Source organism: Arachis ipaensis, chromosome B4 (assembly GCF_059453495.1).
Source record: "Arachis ipaensis isolate K30076 ecotype BB chromosome B4, ASM5945349v1, whole genome shotgun sequence".
NCBI classification, from domain to species: domain Eukaryota; kingdom Viridiplantae; phylum Streptophyta; class Magnoliopsida; order Fabales; family Fabaceae; genus Arachis; species Arachis ipaensis.
This window is the reverse complement of record NC_142439.1, coordinates 146,920,224-146,944,291: the sequence shown is the minus strand read 5'-3', so window position 1 is coordinate 146,944,291 and position 24,068 is coordinate 146,920,224. Positions and strand designations below refer to the sequence as shown.

At 32.0% G+C, this 24,068-nt stretch overlaps 4 protein-coding genes and 1 non-coding gene across 7 annotated transcripts; 3 read left to right on the top strand and 2 right to left on the bottom strand.

The window, feature by feature from the left end:
* Positions 1-1,096: 1,096 nt before the first annotated feature.
* LOC148569597 (putative sulfate transporter 4.2) lies at positions 1,097-7,458 on the top strand. 2 transcript variants are annotated; one of them, XM_088485866.1, is made up of 17 exons: positions 1,097-1,642; positions 1,837-1,885; positions 2,459-2,660; positions 3,164-3,332; positions 3,499-3,564; positions 3,647-3,754; positions 4,091-4,198; positions 4,298-4,363; positions 4,574-4,634; positions 4,770-4,897; positions 5,180-5,221; positions 5,648-5,764; positions 6,130-6,181; positions 6,292-6,430; positions 6,501-6,589; positions 6,834-6,910; positions 7,003-7,458. In XM_088485866.1, the coding sequence occupies exons 1-17, from the start codon at positions 1,292-1,294 to the stop codon at positions 7,330-7,332; spliced, it is 2,154 nt and encodes a 717-aa protein (XP_088341992.1). In that variant the 5' UTR covers positions 1,097-1,291; the 3' UTR covers positions 7,333-7,458. The 2 variants fall into 2 exon arrangements, with proteins under 2 accessions (XP_088341992.1, XP_088341993.1); XM_088485867.1 differs by having other exon boundaries at positions 1,174-1,642; positions 2,455-2,660.
* Positions 7,459-7,512: 54 nt separating this feature from the next.
* Positions 7,513-8,680, bottom strand: LOC148569596 (wound-induced basic protein). Its single transcript, XM_088485868.1, has 2 exons — positions 8,500-8,680; positions 7,513-7,763 (listed from the first exon to the last, which is right to left on the bottom strand). The coding sequence occupies exons 1-2, from the start codon at positions 8,568-8,570 to the stop codon at positions 7,691-7,693; spliced, it is 144 nt and encodes a 47-aa protein (XP_088341994.1). The 5' UTR covers positions 8,571-8,680; the 3' UTR covers positions 7,513-7,690.
* A 424-nt stretch (positions 8,681-9,104) lies between these two features.
* Positions 9,105-9,256, top strand: LOC148569595 (U12 minor spliceosomal RNA). The gene has a single exon (XR_015882535.1). It is a non-coding gene; the product is annotated as a U12 minor spliceosomal RNA (small nuclear RNA).
* Positions 9,257-11,773: 2,517 nt separating this feature from the next.
* On the top strand, positions 11,774-13,867 carry LOC107637444 (uncharacterized). Its single transcript, XM_088485407.1, has 3 exons — positions 11,774-11,921; positions 12,165-12,270; positions 13,395-13,867. The coding sequence occupies exons 1-3, from the start codon at positions 11,877-11,879 to the stop codon at positions 13,550-13,552; spliced, it is 309 nt and encodes a 102-aa protein (XP_088341533.1). The 5' UTR covers positions 11,774-11,876; the 3' UTR covers positions 13,553-13,867.
* A 5,593-nt stretch (positions 13,868-19,460) lies between these two features.
* LOC107635631 (uncharacterized) lies at positions 19,461-24,066 on the bottom strand. 2 transcript variants are annotated; one of them, XM_016339154.3, is made up of 5 exons: positions 23,618-24,052; positions 22,855-22,954; positions 21,475-22,713; positions 20,543-20,717; positions 19,461-20,418 (listed from the first exon to the last, which is right to left on the bottom strand). In XM_016339154.3, exons 3-5 carry the CDS (start codon positions 22,642-22,644, stop codon positions 19,796-19,798), a joined length of 1,968 nt encoding a protein of 655 aa, XP_016194640.1. In that variant the 5' UTR covers positions 22,645-22,713; positions 22,855-22,954; positions 23,618-24,052; the 3' UTR covers positions 19,461-19,795. The 2 variants fall into 2 exon arrangements, with proteins under 2 accessions (XP_016194640.1, XP_016194639.1); XM_016339153.3 differs by having other exon boundaries at positions 21,475-22,954; positions 23,618-24,066.
* Between the last annotated feature and the right edge of the window lie 2 nt (positions 24,067-24,068).

Below are 24,068 nucleotides of genomic sequence, written 5' to 3'. Positions count from 1 at the left end.
TTTCGAATTTCCCAATAGATCATATGGCATATCAAACGATGAATAACTAATAATGAAATCCTATAAGAAATTATTAATTTCATCATAGAGTAAATGATATTTTGTCCTTTTATGAGGGGAAGATTCATTTTTTTTCCACCTCACTATTCGATTCATAAAGTGGAGCTTAAGCCATATTTGACTAATAAACCATCAAATAATAAACAAGTGAAGATTTGGTTTCCCAATTCCCACGTTTCTTCTTTCTTTCCCTCCAATTATTCATAGGAAGAATACTAAATCATACCGATCAATATTTTCAAAAATATTTATAATTTAAACTCATATATATATTAGTCCTAAATAATATATAACTCACAATTAATCACTAAAATTTCAATCATTTTGAAGATTTGAATATATATATAAAATTTAATTTTGATAAAATAATTTTACACGTGTATTTAATTATTTAATACTGTATTAACAAAAATAACTTCCTTTCACTTTGATATCGTGAATAATAATCATAAAAAAATAAATGTGATTATATGACTATTAAAACATTTTACATTATTAATACATTAAAATTAAACTATATATATAATACATATCAACTGAATTTTTTTTAATGTGACACACTAGCACTTAAATTCAATAATACATGATTATTCATATATTTTTTAGTTTAATAGACTAAAAATTAATACTTATTTAATCAAACAAATCAATTGACTAATTTGACCAAACTAAATTGCATATTTAGAACACTAAATATGAGATCTATACAAATATCTAAGAAATAGTAATATAATTTACAAAACTGAGTAAAATCCACATTTGTTTAACTGTTAAAATTTCTACAGGAGAAATTGACTAAAAGCTTTTCACATGACATCAGTTAGATTATTTCTCAATCAACTTTCCTTATTCGTCATTATTATCATTATTATTATTATTATTATTACCAAAGATATGAAGACTTGAACCCACAACCTCTTAAATGAGTACGGAGAGTTTATGTCATTTGAGCTATTACTCGTTGGCTATTATTATTATTATTATTATTATTATTATTATTATTATATAAAAGATTTTTGTGTCCCATCTTACCCTTGAGTTCTTCTGATTTGTGTCTCATTCAGTTTTTCTTTTCCCTTTTAATTCTCCATCACTACCTATGCCTATGCGCCACAACCACTAGTTAGTTATACTTTCAAACTTTCAACTTCGAAACTCATTCCCACGCGCCACACGCGCCACGCACGCGCATGCTCTGAAATACCATCACCGAAATGCGCCGGCGCTGCGCATGGAGATAACCTACGCATCCCCCAGCTTCGCCGACCTCTCTTCCGCCTCCATGACGTCGCCGGCGACCAACACTACCTCCGCCGCCGCCGGAACAGCCACATCCCGTCCGGTCAGGATCATCCCCCTTCAGCACCCGAACATTACGAGGACGTCTTCTTCTTCGTCTTCCTCGTCGCCGTCGCCGTTTCCGTTCTCTCGGTGGGCGATGAAGCTCCGGCGAATGACGTGGATCGAGTGGATCGAGTTCTTCCTACCTTGCATGCGATGGATTCGCACTTACAAATGGCGCGAGTACTTCCAGACCGATCTCATGGCCGGCATCACCGTCGGCGTCATGCTCGTTCCTCAGGTAACTCATGCTTTTTTCGTTGCCGAGAAAAAACGGAGGAAAATTTGAATGAGTTCTTATTTGAATTGCTAAGTTAAGTTCGTGTTTGGTAAATGATTAATTGTTAATAGATAATAGTTTCTTTCTTAATCTGTGATTTCATTATAAGCTGTTTTTAACTAAGCTGCTTATTGCTCGTTCGTTCGTTCATGCAGTCGATGTCTTATGCAAAATTAGCAGGACTGCAACCGATATATGGACTTTGTAAGATTGCTCATCTCTGCTATGATGTTGAACGGTTAATGAAGTTTTTCGATTATGCATGTAACGTAGTTAAGCATAGCTTCATGAATTTCTAAATTTTACTCATCTCTCTCTCTCTCTCTGTTTTTGAGTGATTGTATGTGGGAAAAGGTGATAGAGGCCAATGGCAATGTTTTCTTTACTGGAAGAACTAAAATAGTAGATGAGAAAGAAAAAAAGATGAGCAAATTGATACAAAATTATGAACGAGTTTTTCCAACTTAGACAAAACCAATAGAACTCTCAAGTTGTTGACATTGTTTGATTTAGATTCAAAAATAGTTTTCTTTTCTTTTTTTTCTTTTATCAAATCATCTATGCACAAAATAAATATATACCGTGTCTTCCAAGCATCTCCCAGAGTTTGATTCTTACGAATCAAGTGTTGTTCATACCATGCTAATCTTAAAACATGCTATACTTTTGCTTTCATTACTTTTGTAGCTTGCATTATTTGTGTGTCATATATTTTTGTTGCTTATATCCTGAAGTTCTATGTAATATTTTGTTATTGATGTTATCTTTGCAAGGAAGACTCTGGATTTGTTCCCCTATTAGTGTATGGGCTATTTGGTTCTTCTCGCCAGCTTGCAGTTGGTCCAGTCGCATTGGTTTCTCTCTTATGCTCCAATGTGCTAAGTAGCATAGCTGACCCATCCAGTGAATTATACACAGAACTGGCAATACTATTGGCTCTTATGGTTGGGATAATGGAGTGCATAATGGGAATCTTGAGGTATTTTTGTCATTCTCATTTTCTGAATATAGGTTTAGTATTTTACCAAGGCTATGGATACATGCATGGGCATTTCCTTAAACGTTGTTTCTCCCTTTATGTACTGGTATCTGAATATCTGATAATTTAACCAAATATATAGTTGTACTTTATTTTCACCATGCGTGTTAAATTGATCAAATAATTATTTTGATACAATGCCTTTGAATCGATATAGGGTTGTGTTAGGCTTGTGATATTGTCCTAATGTATGGACACGATGTAATGATGTCTTTGGATTCATTTGGAATATGGCTTTATTACAATTAAGGTTAAGGACGATAAACGTGCTTGTATAAATTGACATGATGATTCTAACGGATTAATTGAAATATGAGTACCGTAACCAAGAGGAGGGATGGGACTCTTATGGCACCTGTTATACTTCAAACAAACAATTGAGCATCAACCAAGTTTTTTCTTATGAAAAGGATTTTAAGATACTTGTCTTTTGGTTGTTTCAGGCTGGGGTGGTTGATTCGTTTCATTAGCCATTCAGTGATATCTGGGTTTACAACTTCTTCAGCTATCATCATTGGTTTATCTCAAGCAAAATACTTCTTGGGATACGATGTAGTCAATAGTAGCAAAATCATACCACTGGTTGAGAGTATAATAGCTGGAGCACATAAGGTATGCATTACCGTCCTTGCGTTGCTTGGTTAACTTGAACTAGAATCAGTGCATGTATGACTTTCTAGTGAATTTTCAAGTAAATAAGTTGTTGTTCATATAACTATCATGGAAAATTGTTCCTTCTGCATTTCTTTATTAACAGAGGAGGTTTTCCCATTTGTAGTTTAAATGGCAGCCTTTTGTGATGGGGTCAATTATGCTTGCAATACTACTTACCATGAAACACCTGGTATGTATATGTCCGGTATTTGCTAAAACGTTTACCTTTTCGTGTCAGCTTCCTATTCATTGTGTTGACATTATACATTCAGGGAAAATCAAGGAAGCAGCTAAGATTTTTAAGAGCCGCAGGTCCCCTCACTGCAGTAGTTCTGGGAACTATCTTCGCGAAAATATTTCATCCATCATCAATTTCTCTGGTGAGTACCTAAAAAGATGTGACAAACTATTGGCCTTGCAATGCACTGGTCATATTAATACTCAAACATTTGACTCTCATGGTTCTACAATGCTCAAGAAACTTATTGCATACTTCCATGTCCTCTGATTATTACCCTAAATTACTGTCATAAATGAGAAAAATGTGCTTTGTTATTTGTACAGATAATTGATTTTTGTATTATACGTGACTGTAGTATTCAGAGTTTTGGACTTTGGGTTATTCTCTTTGAAATAATAATTGAGAGCTATTGATACATGAAGCTGATCAAATCCAATGTAACAAACTGATTAATATTGTACTGACTTTTGACTAGGTGGGAGATATACCTCAGGGCCTTCCGACATTTTCTGTTCCTAAAGCTTTCGGGTATGCAGAATCTTTAATTCCAACTGCTGCTCTTATAACTGGTGTGGCGATATTGGTAAGGTCTCCTTTTTTCTTTCATTGGGTTTTTCTATTTGAGCTTAATTAAAATAGTAGCTTGGCAGTTTGTTCTAGAATCACATAAATTTCCAAACAGGAATCTGTGGGTATTGCCAAGGCATTAGCAGCTAAAAATGGGTACGAGTTGGACTCAAATCAAGAGGTATATCTCTTTCCAAAGCATTTACAATGCCTGTTTGTTGCAGTTGTATAGAAGTATCTCCAGTCTAGTTATCCGTCCTGAGATACGGGATGGATATTGCTAGTAAAACTCATAGCAATTATTGGATTGGATACTTTTGGTTTTTTCTTTTATTTCATGTTTATGCAATAATCCAGATTGTATTTAATTTGTTTCTGGTTTCCTGGATAGTTGGTTGGGCTTGGTGTTTCGAATGTTCTTGGCTCATTCTTTTCAGCATACCCTACTACAGGTGAGACTTCTGTGTGACTCTGAAAATATTTAGCTTTCTGCCATACCAAAGCATCAATTGATTTCGGAATTATGACCTAACTAGCTCAAAAAATATATTGAAATAATTTTCATTTATTCTGAATGAGTAATACAGGTTCATTTTCAAGGTCAGCTGTTAACAATGAAAGCGGTGCCAAATCTGGAGTATCTGGGATTGTTTCTGGAATTATAGTGACCTGTGCACTTTTGTTCTTTACTCCATTGTTTGAGTACATACCTCAGGTTTGTTTTCATGTCTTTTATAGACCATATGCTGTGGTTGAAAAGGTTTTTCTTGCAGTTGTCTGTTTCAGACTAAATAAGTTCAAATGGAGATTCTACTACAGCGACATGCTGGAATTCAATCATAAAACTTAGAACAATGTTCACTAGTAAATAGCATTAAAATTTGAGAAATTATTTAACTTTATCTTTCCTTTCTATTGAATTTAAACTTCTTTCTCAATATGCATTTTCAGTACTGAGTTAGTGCTTACTATGAATTTTATTGTCCCAAAAATCCAGTGTGGTCTTGCTGCTATTGTTGTCTCTGCTGTGATAGGTCTGGTAAGAATTCCCCCTTTCTACTAATGAATTTATTTCATGTTCAATTTCTGTGGATAGTTAGAAGTGATATATTTACTTAGTTCTGGAGGAAAAAAACGAAGGAAGAAGTAATGTTAGTACTTTTATGTAGTGGAAAATCGGAAAACGTAATTAGAGTTTACTTCTATCTTTGTTCTCACTGCTATGAGATATTGTTTGATCATTTTATTTTAGCTTGGATACGATGAAAAATCAGCTCATTAGTAATTTTTATACGTTAAATGTCTTCTTTTCTATCTCATCTAATTTTCAAAATTTGTTGATTCGAGAGATTATCTTTTGTAGCAGCTAAATCATTTATTGTCATGCTCATCTAAACTCAATTGTGAATGTTTTGTAGGCTATCGCTTTTTCCACATCTCAGTATTTACTTTATGATTCTTTCAGGTAGATTATGATGAGGCCATCTTTTTATGGCGTGTAGATAAAAAGGATTTTCTTCTTTGGACCATTACTAGCATTACAACGTTGTTCTTTGGTATTGAAGTTGGTGTACTTGTTGGGGTGAGTACAAGGTGAACTAAAAATGCATATTCATTATGGAGTAGTCTTTATATGGTCAGGCATATTCTTTATGGAATAGACTTTTTATTGGATAGAACCCTTCTTGTTTCACTCGGAGATGATGGATAAGCCATTTCTTAGGGTGTTGATCTCATTCCAATGGAACTATGTAAGATGATTTCTTTGTATTTGTATTTGATCGGATACGTGTTCGCTCACATAATAAATTGACACCCTAAAGCCTGAACATTGTCATCTTGATTTCTTAGGATGTTTATTTTTAGTAGTCTTGCAAAATTAGTTGCATTCTCTATATTCTAAGCTAATCATTTTTTCTGACTAGTGATAAGGTTTTGAAATTGTAGGTTGGTGTCTCACTTGCCTTTGTCATTCATGAGTCAGCAAATCCACATATTGGTAAGTTGATTGGTCTAGTAATAGTCTTTAGACTCTTTAGATTATTCTTGTGTTATCTTGTGAAAAACACTTTAGTATTGTTGACATTATTATTTTGCTGTGAGCTGCAGCTGTTTTGGGTCGTTTGCCAGGGACAACTGTTTATAGAAATGTTAAACAGTATCCTGAAGCATATACATACAACGGAATTGTAATAGTTCGTATTGATGCTCCTATTTATTTTGCAAACACAAGTTATATAAAGGACAGGTAAGAAACCATTTGTAGTTAGAGTTTCTTTCTAATCGAGTGCTTTAATTCAATTAGTGTTTTCCATCAGGTTGCGGGAATATGAAATCGATTTTGTTAATTCTACAAGCCGCTGCCCCGAGGTTGAAAGAATTTACTTTGTGATTCTAGAGATGGCACGTAAGTCTTGCCTTTTTTCACAAATTAGCATACTGCATACGCCGTAACCTCAATTCCACATTTCTGGGCATGATTATGAACAAATTAAATTCTGGACATGCTCTGATTTGTCTCCTTGACACTATAATTTTCCCTTTTTCAGTTTTGTATTCTGTCTTTGATGTTCTGATTAATGATCATTGAAAGTACTTTCCTAGTTAAGAAACACCAAAAAAATTTTCATATGGACTTGTGATGATTGCAGCTGTGACCTATATAGACTCTAGTGCTGTTCAGGCTCTGAAAGACTTGTATCAGGAATACAAATTACGGGGCATCCAGGTACAACGAAATTTCATTTACACTTCAATTCGAATGTTCAAAATTCTTCCCAAGTATCATTACCACCAACAAAATTGGGTTGTTACTTGCAGATTGCAATATCAAATCCAAGCCCAGAGGTTCTTCTTACCTTGTCTAGGTCTGGGGTGGTGGATCTGATCGGCAAAGAGTGGTACTTTGTGAGGGTACATGATGCTGTTCAAGTTTGCTTGCAGCGTGTTCAAAACCTTAAAGGAGTATCCAACGGTTCATCAAGAGCACCCACTTTTTCAGAAGACAAACCAAGCTTGTTTGAGCGATTACTAAAACAGAGAGGAGAAAACTTGTCAATTACCGACTTGGAGTCTGGTAATGGCAGACCTCCACCCTCCAATAATGACAAAGCTTCCCATCTGGAACCGTTGTTACCAAAACAACAGTGAAGTTTTCTTTCTAGGTTTAGTGTAAAAAAAATGTATTTGCCATTATTTTGAATTGTATGATTGTTGTAAAATGTACTGAATAAACTTTCAAGCAATAATTTTTTGTGAAACTATCACTTTTTGTTATGCGTTTTGGATTGTTTATATTCAAACATTGTCTCGAGTTGCAAAGGAAATGCATTTCAAACAAAACTAACTTCTCAGTTCATTAAATTGTTTCCATCACAACTCACAAGGTCTTGATTATCAACCCTAATCACTATTACAATTACCAGAGTGACTGGCGACACATAACAGATACGCATAGGACCAATACAACAACCTATGTCCCTAATTCATTCTTATAACCAAGCTTCTGTCACTCTGTCATAACAGGTTTGTTCTCACTGGCTTTCGGTCTTTGCTCTTTTGGCTTCTGCTCCTCTGTTTTCCTGAAATACAAGAAGAGTTCCTTATTATTAGTCTAAACACAACATCAAAAGTCATTAAGAAAAATGAGCAAAACAAAAGTTCATATATACAGTGGATTAAATTTTTCAGCATTTAACCAGAGTAACAAGAACCTATACCAATGACCAACAACACTTGATGAAATAAGGCTTGTTTTTCGTGATATATATTATCACTCTAATAAAATATTTCCAACATCACTAAATAAAGTGCTTTTTAACAGAATATATCACTTTAAGAATATTCAAAGCAACTGCTGCATAATTCAAACACCATAAGCACCAAGCTGAGGTTAAGTGCCACAAAGCTTGAGCTGGAAATGTGTGTATTCTTTAATCCTACTTCTCTTTTTTTTTTTCATGCACATATAAAGAAGAATTTTCAATACACAGAAATGAAAAATCAACAAAGTACGAGTTAATCTGCTGATAAAATTACACAATAATAGCATTGCATAATTCACAAGAATAAAAACAGCATATGTTTTATTCAAAACTTTCCATTTAGCATAAACAACACTCTCCAAACAAGCACACAAAAATTTCTCAATATAAACGCACTAAAGGATTGAAATTTCACAATAAAAAAAAAAGGTATGCTCAAAATCATAGTACATATTCTGTTCTACAGAACATATCATGAACCCTAAGTCCCTAATTACACAATTTAGCAAAAAACGTCGAACGAATCATTGAGAGAGAGAGAGAGAATAAAAACCTCTTATCGGAGGAGCCTCCCTTCTGGCTAAGGAAGGAACGGAAGAGAGGAGAGTTAACGTCGTAAATCATTGTCGCCTTTGTCTTCTTCTGATTGCGGATGAGGAAACCCTAGTTCTCTTTCTTCCTTTGAGATCGCGCAGTTTCTGCAATCTTCGGTCTTCCTTCAAAAAGCAATTTATACTTTAGAGAAGACGAGAACGATAAAATCACCTCCAATTGGGCCGTATTTGGGCCTAGTCCAGTCCTTGTTAAGCCCATAATAGGACCCGACAAGAGCCACAACAAACAATTATTACTAAACTAGACAACTAGTAGTACTTGTTTGTAAGTTGTAAGTTATAAGCAAGCATATATGAGCTAAACAAATTAAGCTGCAACGTAGAATCTCTGGGATTTAAACACCCACAAACAGCATAAAATGAATAAAAGTCCTTCAATCTCTGAAAAACACATGATTTATGCAAAGATGGAGTGAGTTTGAACATACAATTATCTATGTTATAGTGTGGTATCACTTTGTTTATTTTGTCCTACATCGACGGATAAAGCTTTTGAAGCAAAGGAAGAGGTGTATAAATTGAAGAGAAGGAGCAACGGTAAAAGGTGCCTTAAACTAATGAGTAAGGAAAACAAAGCAAGTGGTGGGAGCCGCTTGCAGCGCTGAACCAAAAAGGCGCAAGAATTTATGGAGGGGTTATAGGCTGGCCAGGTGTGGACGCTGCTTACTTTGCAGGACCCACTTGTGCGGGCCTCCCAAGCCCAAGCCCCCTAATTCAGTTTCAAAACTTCACTTTTTTAAATTCTATCATCAATTTATTTTTGGCTCAACCAAAAATGTCTTAAAACTATTGTTCTAGTCACTGTGACCAATCCAATAACAGTGTTTCATAGGTGTCACTGATTCAAATTTCAATAAACTCAAAGCAATACTTCACTGTTTTGAGTTGTTCCCTCAATAAGCTTTTATTTGAAACACCAATTTTATTTGATTTTGGATTTCTGGTCTTTTGACTCTTATGCTACTCATCAAACTAATAACATCATTTATGTTTGTGTGGTATACTCAATTATTCACTTCCCTAGCCAAAAAGTTTGCCATCGTTGCTTCTAAATTTGCAACTATTGACAAAACTCTTTTCTGAGGAAAAGCAGGGAAAGGTGGCGAGTGATGGAGAAAACCAGTGAAAAATCTTGCAAAACCAGTGTTGAATTCTAATTAACTTATGTATAACTCACCTTTTAAGTCTAACTACTTGTTAGTTAACTAAGCACAATAATCTTACCATCTGAACCTGTTAGAAGCTCCCACTTCAAACAGCTAACTGATCATATCTGTACCTGACTTTAGGTACTAACTATACTATCTCTGTCTATAAGTAGCAAACGACTTATGTATTTAATTCAAATTTTATAAAAATATTTAGATAATTATTTAAAAAATGAATACAAAAAAATGAAACAAAATTTAATTTCTAGATCTCTTTTTCATTTTTCTTAAAACTTTTTCTACTATTGCACAAAAAAAAAAAATCACAAAAGATATCCATTTGCCATGAGATTATAAAATTATTAAATTTTAAAGATGAAAATATTCTACTTTTTTTAATCACATTTATAAAATATTGTATCAAAACTCATTTCTAAGTCTCTTTTTTAGAATATAAATTTAATATTTAATTTTTTATTACATTTTAAATTTTTTTAGATATTTTTCATTTTGATCTTTCAAAAATATTTGTTAGTGTCAAAATCTTTGGAGGCAGTCTTGTAATTTACTTGAGACCTATTGAAAATGTATAGGACTCATACTCATCTAAGAGAGATGTTAGTTGTCTAATTATAACTTATAACATTGTTGTATTTTTAATCTACTTACTTAACTGAGATTTAAAATAATGATAGTCTAGGAGTAGCTGATATAGCATTTTTGTATTTCAAATTGTGCATTTATTGATATATTTAATTTTGTATATAAATTATAGCTAACACATAGGTATGGGAATATTTATGATTTATTTATTATTCTTCATTTTAATATATAATATTTCAAGATATTTGCTGTTGTATTATTTATATAATATTAAGAGAATCTAAAATGAACGGGCTATATTAAACTCTATTTTACCTGAAAATGAAAAATCATATTTTTCGATTATCAACAAGACACTCAAAGTTGCTCAGAATTTTAATTGTGACAATAAATTTATGTATGATTTTTCATACTACCCTATTCAAACTGTTGTTTTTCTTGAAAAGCTATAAATATTGTTAGAAATGATAAAAAATTTAAACTAATTAAAGCTTATTATAAACTATATATTTACATTAGTTAACTCCAAATAAAATTTTTTCATAAATATAGTAAATTTAATGTTGATACACTATCAGTGTAAGGTAGTTTTATACGTGCATCCAATTATATAATGTCACTTCAGTAAACATAACTACTTTTTACATTGACCACATAAATGGTTATCGAAAAAACAGATATAATTACACGATTTTGTAAAATGATAAGTAAATACCCAACCCTTGATAATTACCTCGAAAGGACTATTAAGCTCTTAAGAAAAAAAACCCAACCCAGCTTCTGAACTTTACTTTTATGGCTTTTATGGGACTGATTAGCTCTTGTGTTAAAAAAAAAAACAAAAAAACCACACTGCCACAAAAGTTAATCAGTCCCATAAAAATAAATCTCAAGAGTCGGGTTGGATATCTTTTTTTTGTTAAGGCCTCGTTTTCTTTTCGAAGTAATTATCAGAGACTGTTTAAGATTTTTTTCTAAAACGTTTTACACTGTCATTATTGTATCAAAATCAAACTCGAATATAATTTCAGAGCTAATGAACCAAATGTGATGATATTGACCTATGCCTGAACACAATGGGAAATAAAAGCATGGGCAAAAATTGGATGGTGGCAAATAAAACCATAGGTTTTGTAGAATGATGAAAACTTAGTTGTTTCTACATGGATCCATCACCCATGCATTAAGCTCATGATGATGTGTTAACCAGAAATCCCTAATGTTGTTTCAATGTTTGTCTTTTTAGGGAAAATATGTGTGGGGATGTCCCACAAATCACGTGGAGGGGTGGGTCCATGCACAAGACATACAAAGAATTGGTCATTTACAATCTCCTCTAATCCCCTCTCAACCAATTATCATTTATCTTTCACGTGGGACACTTTGTCCCACCTTTCATTTTTCCCTTTATATAATGTTCTACCTCTTCTTTCATTTTCTTTCATAATTATTAAGCATAAGATCTCAACAATACAATAAACTACTTGCATTGCATATCATCATCATCTCTTTGATCATTCACTATTTCCTTCACTACTATTTAGCAACTATTATTGGATCATATCATGGGAGATTCTTCTTCTTCTTCTTCTGCATCATACATTCATATGGTTAGTTTAATCATATTTACATGTATATTAATTTTGGTATAGTGTTGATCATCATATATTTATATATCATGGCTATGTTGTTGGTTTTAGTTAGTTTAAGAATTCTCTTTGTTGTAAATTTTAATATGTTATAGTTTTTTTTTTTACAATTTTTTTCTTATATATTAATTATAAAAGAAAATTTCATATCTATGTTACCATTTTAATTAGTTTTTTTTTTTTTTGGTGTGAAAATGAAATTAGGTGCAGCACTTGATTGAGAAGTGTTTGATCTTTCACATGACAAAGGAGGAATGCATGGAAGCTCTCTCTAAGCATGCAAACATTAAGCCTGTCATAACTTCCACAGGTATATAAATATACAGAAATGTTTGGTAACTAAAATAAATTAGCCAAAAATATCTAAAATTTTTTGACTATTTTTTTGTTTCTCTAGTATTATCGATAAATATATATGTTCTTTATCACTAGCTTTGATACCTATTTTTTGTTCTTATATTATATGTGTTGTTAGTTATTAAACATAACAAATTAATTAAACCACATGTATATAGAAGTAAAGAGCATATATACACAATAAATGTAAGATACAAATCCATGGCTTAGCTTGCAAAGTTGATGAAGAGATAATTAATAGTTGAATGATCATTAACATAAATTAAATTAAAGGTTGAATTTCACACCTAGTTATTTTATATATCTATGACTACTCATGATGACAATTTGTATAACTAGTTTGATTCGGCTTATAAACTATGTTGAATCTGAAATTAAATTAAACTTTTGATAATATATATATTAATCAAAAGCTTTTTGTTCATGTCCATCTTAAAAAATTATCAAGCCGAACACAAGACTACTCATATTTTTAGGATGCATAATTCATCTTTAATTTGACTTTCATTTAAGAATTTAATCTTTTAAGCTCAGATTAACATGTGCTTAATTTATTCTTATGCTTCAAGTCTAAAAAGGATTGCACTGTAACTAATTAAGAAGCATGTTAACTAATTAAAAACATATATAACTAGTGAGTTAGTTTAAAGCCTTTATTTGTTATTAATCATCATCATCAACTTTCTTGTGTGTTAAATTTAGCCCATCATGTTGTTAATTAAAGGTGCATAATAATATAAATAGTCTCATATATATAATTAGTAGAATTCAATTCCATCCCCTACTCATATACATGTTCCACATACTCAAAATTATACATATAGCATGCATCATGCATGTATGCATAAGTTGAATAGATATATAATAGTCTCATAATAAATTTTTATATATTGAACAATAAAAATTAATTAATTAATTAAACACACATATTTTCAATAATGTTAGAAAAATAAAAGAATACCGTCTAAATTTATCTTATTTAATATTTATTAATTTTAATAATAATTAAAAAAATTAAATAAAATAAATTTTAATTTTTTTTTGTTATAAAATATTTTGGTATATTTATATATGCAGTATGGAATGAGTTGGAGAAAGAGAACAAGGAATTTTTTGAGGCATATAGTGAGTCTAAGAGCAAAAACGACCGAATGTCTGAGGAAGAGACAAACCAAATGATACAGAAGATGATCTCCGATTCCTCTTCTTCTTCTAAAGGTTCTACCAACAACTAATATAATATAATATATAATTATTAATAATCACATTATTCCCATTTTTATTTATTGAAAACGATTTCTCAGACCTTTGTGTTCAGTTCCTCATCATCAAATTCCCTTGGCTTGTAATGTAACCAACCAAAACACATAGCTTCTTTCTCTATCTTTAGTAGTGTATGTTTGTGTTATTCCTCTTTTGTTATTACATTACTATTATTGCATGTGTATTGTGGTCCCTTCTTTCTATATATATATATATATATATGTAATATTAATTAAATTATGCTTATGCATGCTGGATGCATGCATGGATCGTTTTTATGTATGTATTATTATATTGTTGCAATGTTATACTAATCTATGATATATGATATGATAATTACTAATAAAGTGTTAATTTGGTGGTGGTAGTTGGGCTTTATTCATTCTAATCTTTTAATTTTGTATTGATAATAAGTCGATTATCTCTATACATCTTATTAACTCTCAGGCTTATATACAGAACAATCTTCATCTCTTTAAATTGGGTATTAAATTGAGTTTATCGAATGATTATTAATAGTTAATTTAGATACTAGTTAAGTTAAAAAAAATTAAAATGAAAAAAAGAAATCATATGATAGAAAGAGATAACAAACGAAGAACAAGCTAAAATCTTATTAAGGAAGAGAAAATGAACATCCCCATACTATTTAGAATAACCATCTGAGTACTAGGGATAATAAATATCTTTTCAAAAGCTTAAACCGATTTTGGAGTTCACCAAAGATCAAACTCTTGACTTTTCGGATCTAGAGCTCTAATACCATGTTATGATACTACTCATCCCAAAAGTTTCAGTTGATGGAAAAATATAACACTAATAGTTATATCTCTAATACTCCATAAACTTCTATTGTACATATTGTACAAATATTCTATTGGCTCCTCATACTTTTCCTTTGTACATACATATATTAATAATCTAAACGAAGAAGCTGATCGGCAATGGACTCACCGCTAACAAGAAGCGCGATGCAGCTGGTACTGACAAGCGGAGAAAAACGGCGGCAAGGATTTGCGCGCAAAAGTGTGTTTCGCGCCTTTGTCCCTTTGTGTTCACGCGAGGAAGAGAACAAACTACGAATTTGATTCTGGAAACGGTCGAAGGCAATGAGACAAGGGTGGATCGGCACCACGTGATTTCACGGTGACACAGCGGAGCACGGTAGAGCAGGAAAGAGTTCTGCGTACTCTACACTCTTCTTTGACGGGTTCCTTAATTTATTGATTTTGGGTACTCTGAATTGAATTTGGGTAAAATCACTAAATGGATTGGGGTTAACGGCAGAACTTAGTGGAATCGACACTAATTCACTACAATTCGGCGTCAAATTGATGATTTGGGAAGAGATCGCAGTTATCCTCTAAAAATTGTTGCTGTTGAAAAAACGGCAAACAATTTGCCGCCGCTATTCTCTGCTCGCTTCTGTTGTAGTGATTTATTGAGTGATTGTTTTATTTCTCTATTTAAATAAGTGTTAAATTTTAAATTTTGTTTTATCTATACAACGATTTAATAATCATCAGTAAATCTTTAGACAAAGTCTAATTTTATAGTAAATCAATTCTTAATTTATTAAGTTGGAATAGTATCGTAAAAAACAAAAGAAGAAACAAATAAATAAATAATGAAATAAATGTGATATATACGGAAGGAGCACGGAAGTTTGTTACATTACATGGCCCTCATAGGACCATAAATGGTCTCACCATATCTAATGTAAAAGCTACATCATCCATAAGCTAGCAAATAAAAGCATGCCACGTCAGCATCAGTAAGATTTCTACCTTTAATTTGATCTATGATGTTGATGGATACATATAAACGTTGTATGTTGAGGTGGGCAATGTGGTAATTTGTCTTTGTTCTACCCTAATACACACATATTGACACAGAGAAAGCTAAGTCATCATCATGCATAAAACATTAAAACTCAAATGTAATGTCAACATTACATTATAGACGACGATCCAAGATATTTCCACCATATAATAACTATTTTCTTATTTAATTTGAAATGTGTAAGCATGATCATGACTTAGCTTCAATCATACCTTTGGTTCTTTCTAGAACGTTTTTCAAAATATATAAACGAGTAACAAAGTATCGTTTTTATCCCCAACGTTTAGGGTAAGTACTATTTGTGTCCCTAACGTTTAAATCGTCTTATTTGTATCCTTAATATTTATAAAAGTGATTTAATGTTATCCTACTATTAATTATACTAACCAATCAGATTATATTTTTCAATTATTCTCACTTAAATGTATTCATTCTCAATTAGGTCTTATTTGGATGTGTTCGATTTTAATTTTATACCCACTATTTATGTTTAGATTCAATTATGTCCTTAGAAAAGTGAATTATGTAAATATTGTAGGAATTAGTTTCAACATTTGATGAGCTATTTTTGGAGTAGATCATCGATTCTATCCTAAACATTTGTATTCTAACTTCAAGAAGAGATTTTTAAAACTCAAATTAAATCGCTCATGATGTGTAATTAATGACAGGATAACATTAAATCACTTTTACAAGCGTTAGGGATACAAATATGACGATTTAACGTTAAGGACAAAAACGATACTTTACTCAATATAAACTATCCTTAATTATCAACAAGTATCCCATACAAATCTTAAATAAAATTTATTGGTTTAATTATTGAATTAACTTTTTCTTTTAGTCAATAAAAAATTCAAACACAATGTTGAAGGAAGATACAAAAAGAGACAAGACAGCAAATATGAAAAAGTTGATTGAATATTGATCAATATCGAAAAAATCGGTGAGTTGTGATATTCTAATGGAGTATCTAGCGTAAAAAAAATGGTTATAATTATAAGAAATTCTTTGTAATTAAGATTGAAAATCACAATATTTGTATAGAATAATTTTTCACGTACAAGCGTTTTTTTTATATAAGTCTTTACAAGTCATTTATATTAACGCGCTTCGAACCGTTACTGTACGTTTTTACTGCATCTTCTTCTTCTTTTTGCTGCACGTTCTTCTTTCTCTTCCTCTTATTCTTTTTCTTTTTTTTTGTTTCTTGCCTTCTCTTTCTCCTTCCTCATTTACGTGCTTTTCTCTCTATTTTCTTTTTTCGTTATTCTCGATTTCCATTGTTTTTTGACATCAAGCTCTAAAATCATTTTTTAAGAAGAAGAAACAGCAGAAGATGAGGAAGAAAAAAAGAAAGAATTCTGAATTATGCATGAGGTGTACTTCAACGAATTTTGGATGTATTTCTGTAATCGTTTGGGTGTATTTCTGAAGTTTCATTATCTTCAATTTTGGCAAGAAACTCGTTTTCATGGAGGAAGAAGAAGAAGAGTCGTTCATAATACATGGCGAGTAGCGTGCTTTAGAAACAGGAAGTGGTTGAATAACGTGCGTTTATTTACTCTTGAATATAAAAGTGTAATACGTGTGTTTTATTGGACTTGTGCCAACTTATAAGACTTGTAATACAAAAAAACTTGTATGTGTAGCAAGCTTCATTTGTATAACACGCTTAATAATTAAATTTGTCATGAAGCTACACCGGCATATAATACAGTTAGAAGTAAGCCAAGTTAAAAAGTTAAATAAGTTTAAATTTGAATTACAAAAATTGGATTCGACTCATAGTTTAATCCGCTTATTAACAATTAAATATATTTATAAAATTTATGTTCGACTCATTAAAATTTATGAATTGACACAATTAATATAAACATAATTTATAATTTTATTTAATTTATATTTAAAAAATACTAATTATATATGTTATTTATCTATTAATTATAGTTCATCTTTTTTATTGTTATAAAAAGATGACTATAAAATTTTATTTCAAAATATTAATATACAAATATATTGCTTTCTTTTAAGAAAAATAATTTAATTACACTTGTCACGTTTTAATTTGTTATCCACTCAACTTACAATATATTATAATTTAAATATGACAAAAATAATATGCCCTCATATATTTAACAAACACGAATATTATAATTATGTGTATGTGTGTAAAATTGTATATTATTATTATAAACTAAAAATATAAAATATATAATATAATATTAGTATAAATAATTATAATAAATAATATATAGTTATAACTTTATATATATAATTAAATTAATTTATTAGCTAATAAATTAAGCTTATTTAAGTTTAAATTTAGGATAAAGTTTAGTTCACAAGTTTATAAATTTCACTTATCACATTAAAAAGTTGAATTTAAACATGTTCATGAATTGACTTGACTCATTTTTAGTACTATCAGAATAGTTGTAATGTTGATGGTGTGGCGGTAACCCATAAACACATTATACTATATTTTGTGACAATCCAAATCGTCACAAAATTACAGCGATTAAAATTTTTTTTACCTCGCTATGCATTTACAATACATTTATGTACATATTTGTGTTTAATTAATCTTGATTATTGAAAACTAACGAACTATAACTCAAATAATATAATTTTTCGGTCTTTATATAAAAGTTTTGGATTCGAGTTTCATTCCTGATACGTTATCTCATACTTCGGCCACCCGCAAAGCTCGGAACGTAACCAGATAAGCTCGGCACCACTTATCCGAAAAATAAAAAACGTGCTTAAACAAAGCAGATCACTAAAATAGAATATGATAACTAATCCATAAACTCGGACTAATCCAGAAAAAACGGGTAAAACAACGTCTATAAAGTCGAGCTAATATTCTCAGCTAAAGATCAAGTTTAATTCTCAGTCTTCATATTTACTTAATTACTCTCACTCGAAATTATCACTAACTTGAGCGTCGGGGTATCTTTTGCAAATATTCCTACTGCGGTGTTTGACCTTAACCGACGTACAGCTCTTCTCCTCTACCTGCAACCTGCTCGAAATTGCTAAGCTCGGTGACTCTAGTACTCGGATGAATCAATTCCTAACTTTAGAAAAAAAATATCTTAGAGCATTGAAAAAATTTGAGGTCGGTACAAGCAGAAACAAGCAATAATTTTGTTGATGTAGCTTTGATGGCTATATAGTAGTGTTAATGATTTACAACTTGAACACTCACTTGACATTCCAATTCAATACAAAATTTGATAGTGGGTTGTTATCTCATCACTTTGATGCATCCAATGAAGATGATATTTAATATCCAATAGACCTTGGTGTGGCTAATTCCTATTGGTTGGTTTCATACCATCATATCATATATTATTTTCTTGCAGTAAAAACGACATCATTAGAGATCCAAAAACGACGAGGATACACCTCTGAATCCTTATTGAGGCGTGAACAATTGTCGTTTGTCTTGTTATTATTGCATCATACTCATAGTGGCAGCATCTATTGTAGTAGTACAACGTTAATATTTACATAGATTTGTGTAATAATAACATATTTGTTGTTTCCCTACTTCTTTCAACAAAACTATTATTCATCACTTTTTTGTGTTCAATTATATATGATGTAAATTTTGGTACATGTCAGAGCAGTGTTAATTTTTTTTTTACTTTTCATGATATTTTCTAACTCGTTTAAAGACTAATACGTAGCAGATCTGAACTCTATTTAAGAGTTTGTTGTTAACCAATAAATGCTTACATACACACAACGAGATTCAGATCCTCGACACTTGCTTAAAAATGCAAGTATATTATATAAAATAATCATGATATATATACATATGCATGATTTTCTACCAAGAAGATTCATTTTCCTTATGACTGTATATTCTGTTTCAGTTTTTTTATGACTATATTATTTTAGCAAACTTTTAATATTGCAATTCTATGGAGAATGGAGATATGATCACAACCAAAAATATGAAGCTAAGGTTTGAATTAATGGAATGAGATGCATAAGAAGATCATAAATTCATAACAAATTCAACAAATCCACAACTACTTCCTTTCTCTTTCTCTTTTTTTTTTAAAAAAAAAAGTACAAATGAAATACAATAGTACTCCATATGAATGAATAATGAACCTATACCTACAACCTAATTCAAATTCTTCAACTTCTCAACAAAATAAAGAACTCAAAATCAATCTCTCAAAATCGACTCCAAAATCAATCTCTCAAAATCGACTCGAAATCAACCTATACATGAATTTTTTTTTTCTCTATATATGTGTCGGCCACAATTTATCTGCCTCTTCCTAACAGTTTAAGCTCAACAATATGAATGCTATAGCTGGACGCAAAAAAACCGAAAAAAAAAACATCTTTCAAAAATTTTCCAAGCTATCTACCATCTCTTGTGCAAGATCCTCTATTAACAACTTAACTATCTCTCTAACAATATCTTCAATACTTTCACCTAACTCTATCCAACTAATTTCACCTCCAAGCATATCATTATCTGCTGAATCCTTAATTGCTTTCTTCTCCTGAGCAACAAGCATCCACCATATCTCCTCCTCGATCATGTTGTCGCTTAGTTCCGCACTCAACCTTCTCGACACTGGCTTTTCCCATGTTGGGACATATGCTGCACATGGCTGCATAATCTTCGATAGTCCTGCATTGATTCGGTCGAAAAGAAGCCGTCTTTCAGATCGTTTCCAAAATTTCTGCTCACCGAATTTCTTTTCAAGGTTTTCGAAAACTGAAGTGCTAATAGGGCATTCTGCAGAGTGCCATGTAGAGAAGTCAGTAAACAAGCTCCTGTTTAAAACACCCGCCTCGGTTAACACCTCAACAAGATAGGAGAAATCTCGACTCTCCTCGGATCTAAATGATCCTACTAAATCTTTCTTCTCTTCATATTCACCAGTAACAGATTTATCTCCACACTCTTCATCACTTGAAATATTCAAGGCAAATACTTCATCATCATCCTCAGAGAAGTCTGAAATCAAGATGCAATGATACAAAGGTAGTTAATAACCGAAACTGGAGGGAGACTAGAAAATGAAACAAATAGTATGATATGTAAAGCGAATTTTGCGAAGGCTTTGCAGATTGTGACACACCATATACATCAGCGCCAGAAGTCTTCAAATTAAATGAAGTTTTGTTTCCAAATGAGGGGTTCATCAGGACTGAAATTGGACTTGGTTCGCATGAATCCTCAGAGCTACCGAGAGAATCCGGGTCAGTTCCAGATAAAAGTGAAGATACAGAATCTTCTTGAAGTTCTGATGCATCCTATAACATACACAGAAGGACAAAAAGTAAATAACTCTGCAATAAAAGTATTCGCAAAGTAAAACGAAAAGATCATCGAATTCCATCAATTTACATAATCATACAGGCCAAAAAAAATTCACAAAAAAACTAAATATGAATTGTCTATTTGAATTCTCTGTTTGATACCCAGTAAAGTAAAACTTAATATGGTTCAGCTTAAATTGAAGGCAATGAAGCAGAACAGACGTAAACATTTAAAACAACATCAAAACTCGCTATAACTAGAACTTAAAATCCCTATCAGTAACATTGTTTTGCTTCAAAACTCTTAAATCTAAACATGGTTGACAAAGACTTCTATTAAAGTGTTACAGGATATGTTGAGCTTACTTTAATAAACTTCAATAAGAGCTTCTAAAACCTAGATGATCAATTAAATTGATGGTTTATTCAGAATTTTAGACATGCAGTCATGATTTTTAACAATTCTTATATATTTAAAGGTCTGAATTCCACTAAACCAATGTGTAGGTCTATACTACTTTCATCTGTTCACTTGATAAATTTCATGAATGTTTTCGTCAAAATATGCCAACTCAGACACCTAAACTTTGTATCCGGAAATAAGCATATGGTAACCAACAGAGGTTTGATTTTTGTCTTGTATCCAACCTCACCATTAAAGATCTATTGAATAGTTTAGTTGTAAGTTTGTAACCCAATTTCATAGCATTAACAACTTGCGGGAAAGTGAAAATAATGATAACAATCATACCTGTTGTGTTGAAGCAGATGAACTGTGACTCAAAGCATCATTGTCTCCCGGTAAGCCCGTTGATTCACATTGCTGCATGGTTGGATTATATAGGCCAGCATAATTCTCTTTAATATGATTAATATCCGAAAAAGAGGAAGAAGATTGGGATTTCTCACTGCTGGACCTAAGGTCCATAGTTTCTGAATAATCATTATGGTTGATACTTTGATTCCTTGACTTCTGTGGAGGCGAATTTTTTGAACTCTTCCTCAAACCCCAGTATTTCTCGAAAAGGTTATCTTCAGTGATGGATCTGCGATTATCAGCAATAAGTGAAGATCCACAAAGATCCACTTTTCTAACACGACTATGCTTATCATCAACCTTGCATCTGAGGTTTGTTTTGATGTTAACATTACCAAAGCGACTTTGCTTATTCATGTTTGTTGTTCCATCCCCTGGAACAGTACCTAAAACTCTCTTTGTAGCATTTCCAGCTTGCACAGAAACATTCTCCGAAATTTTACAAAAAGATCTAGAACTCTGCTTACCAAAATCATCGTCGCGAGAAATTTTCCTAATCTCTCTCATTTCAGGATATACCCTCGTGATTTTAGGATAAAACACCTCTTGGAGCATTCCATTAGCCAAACGAGAATATTTGCAGGAACTTGGAAATAAAACTCCATTTCCCTCCTTTCTAGAATTCGCCTTCGAAGTCGCTGAGTTGAAAGTATCACCCTTCATGTCCAATTGAGATTTTGGAAGCCTAAGTAGTTCATACAATCCAGCCTCTCCATGTTCATGCACATCTTTCTGCGAGAGCTTTCCCTGATTCACATTTGAAGCATCCATAAGCAGTTGTTGTGGCGAGCACTTCGCCTTTGTTCCCAAAAAGTATGGATTTTCTTTCCCAATTTCCCTCGACGGATTATCATGCTTATCTCTCCTTATTGTTTTGACCACTCTAGAAACACCCTCAGGTTCTTCCATTTCTTCATCAGTTCCCGTTCCAAGGGAACGATGCTGGTGCGATGAACGCTTCTTTCTAACACCAATGGATGCAACTTTCTGCAGGTATTCTTCAGAGAGCACTTTCGGTTTATCTCGAACAGGTTCACGGGGAGACACTTTATCAAGACCCATCAATTTTAAAATTACACTTGGTGGTTGGTGTGTAGACTCCATATTCTACAAGACTACTCAATAAACCTCAAACTCGATTCACTCCCCGAAAAAATCAGCCAATAAAAAGGTCTGCAACAAATTACAAGGACTGACACAAAGAAACAAAGGCGATTCGATACATAAAATCTATGCAGCAATGTCTCCCCACTACCTTAGAAAACAACCTATGAATGCAGTGAATCCGAAAAAGCAAAAGAATTGCAAACTAACCCTTTTATTGCATCAATCTTGTGCTGTAGACCAGCAAGAATAATAAATAGGGGATATCAAATCTAGAGCTTCCAATTCTTGGAATCCTCTTCTTGCCTCCCTGTAAATTATGTCAATATTCTAATATTAAAATTAGATTAGGATTAAGAGAAGATAAACTGACAAAAGGTAAGAATACTGAAATGAATAAAGTAAGAGGGGGTAAGTTATGAAAGCAAACTCAATTTCAGCATAACAAAACAAAAAGATTCTCATCAAAGAAGCATTAATGAAAAGCATATTGCAAAACATGGAATTTTTATTATTTTAACAAAAGAAAAAGAAAGAAAGTAGCACCCAATAAGCTGAAGCCTAGTAGTTAACCTTTCATATTTAGTAGCAAATTAAACAATAAAAGCATAAAGGAGAAAGATATCAACACAAGCAGAAACTAAATCAACGAATCTAAATATCCAAAAGAAAAAAAAAATCAATGAATCTGATACAATTATGTGCAATCAACACACAGCAAAGAAAGCAGTGTAAAGTCAAAAGCAAAATCATTCTGATCCCACTACAAACACCAAAATAGAATATTAAAATAGAAATTAAAATCATACTTTGACATATACACAAGCAAAATCAAGATCTTAGCTAAATCATGATTTTCTTCTAAAATGAACCCATAACAACAAAAAAAAAAACCAAAATCAATCATAATCATAAAAAAGAAGAACATCAATTACATAGAAAGAATACCAAAGAGGAGTGTTAGAGAGAGAACCTTCTTCTTGTTGTTGTGTGAGAATTGTGTGCAAGTGAAAGAAGACTTTTCTTGTAGCTTAGTGGCACCCATAATCGAAAAACTCCATTGCATGAAACAAAACCAATCAAAGTTGCTTCCTTTTGCAAGAAAGCAAATTGGGCAATCAACAAAATTCTTTATTTATTATATTATCATCAGAGAAGGAGAAAAGGGACATAAACATCAATTGGGTCAAAAACAGCTGGGGATTTTGACACGTAGCTGTTTCTCCGATAAAATTTGTGAAAATTTTGGGGATACAAAAAGAAGGGATTGTGGATTTACGAAGCGTTGGTTACTTGGTTTAGAATTAGTGTGGGATTGAATGATGAATGAATAAAAAAAGAATGGATTTTGATAAACAATAATGATGAGGTTCCAAGTGGGCCTGAAACTAGTGTTACTTCACAATTTGATCATATAAATTTAG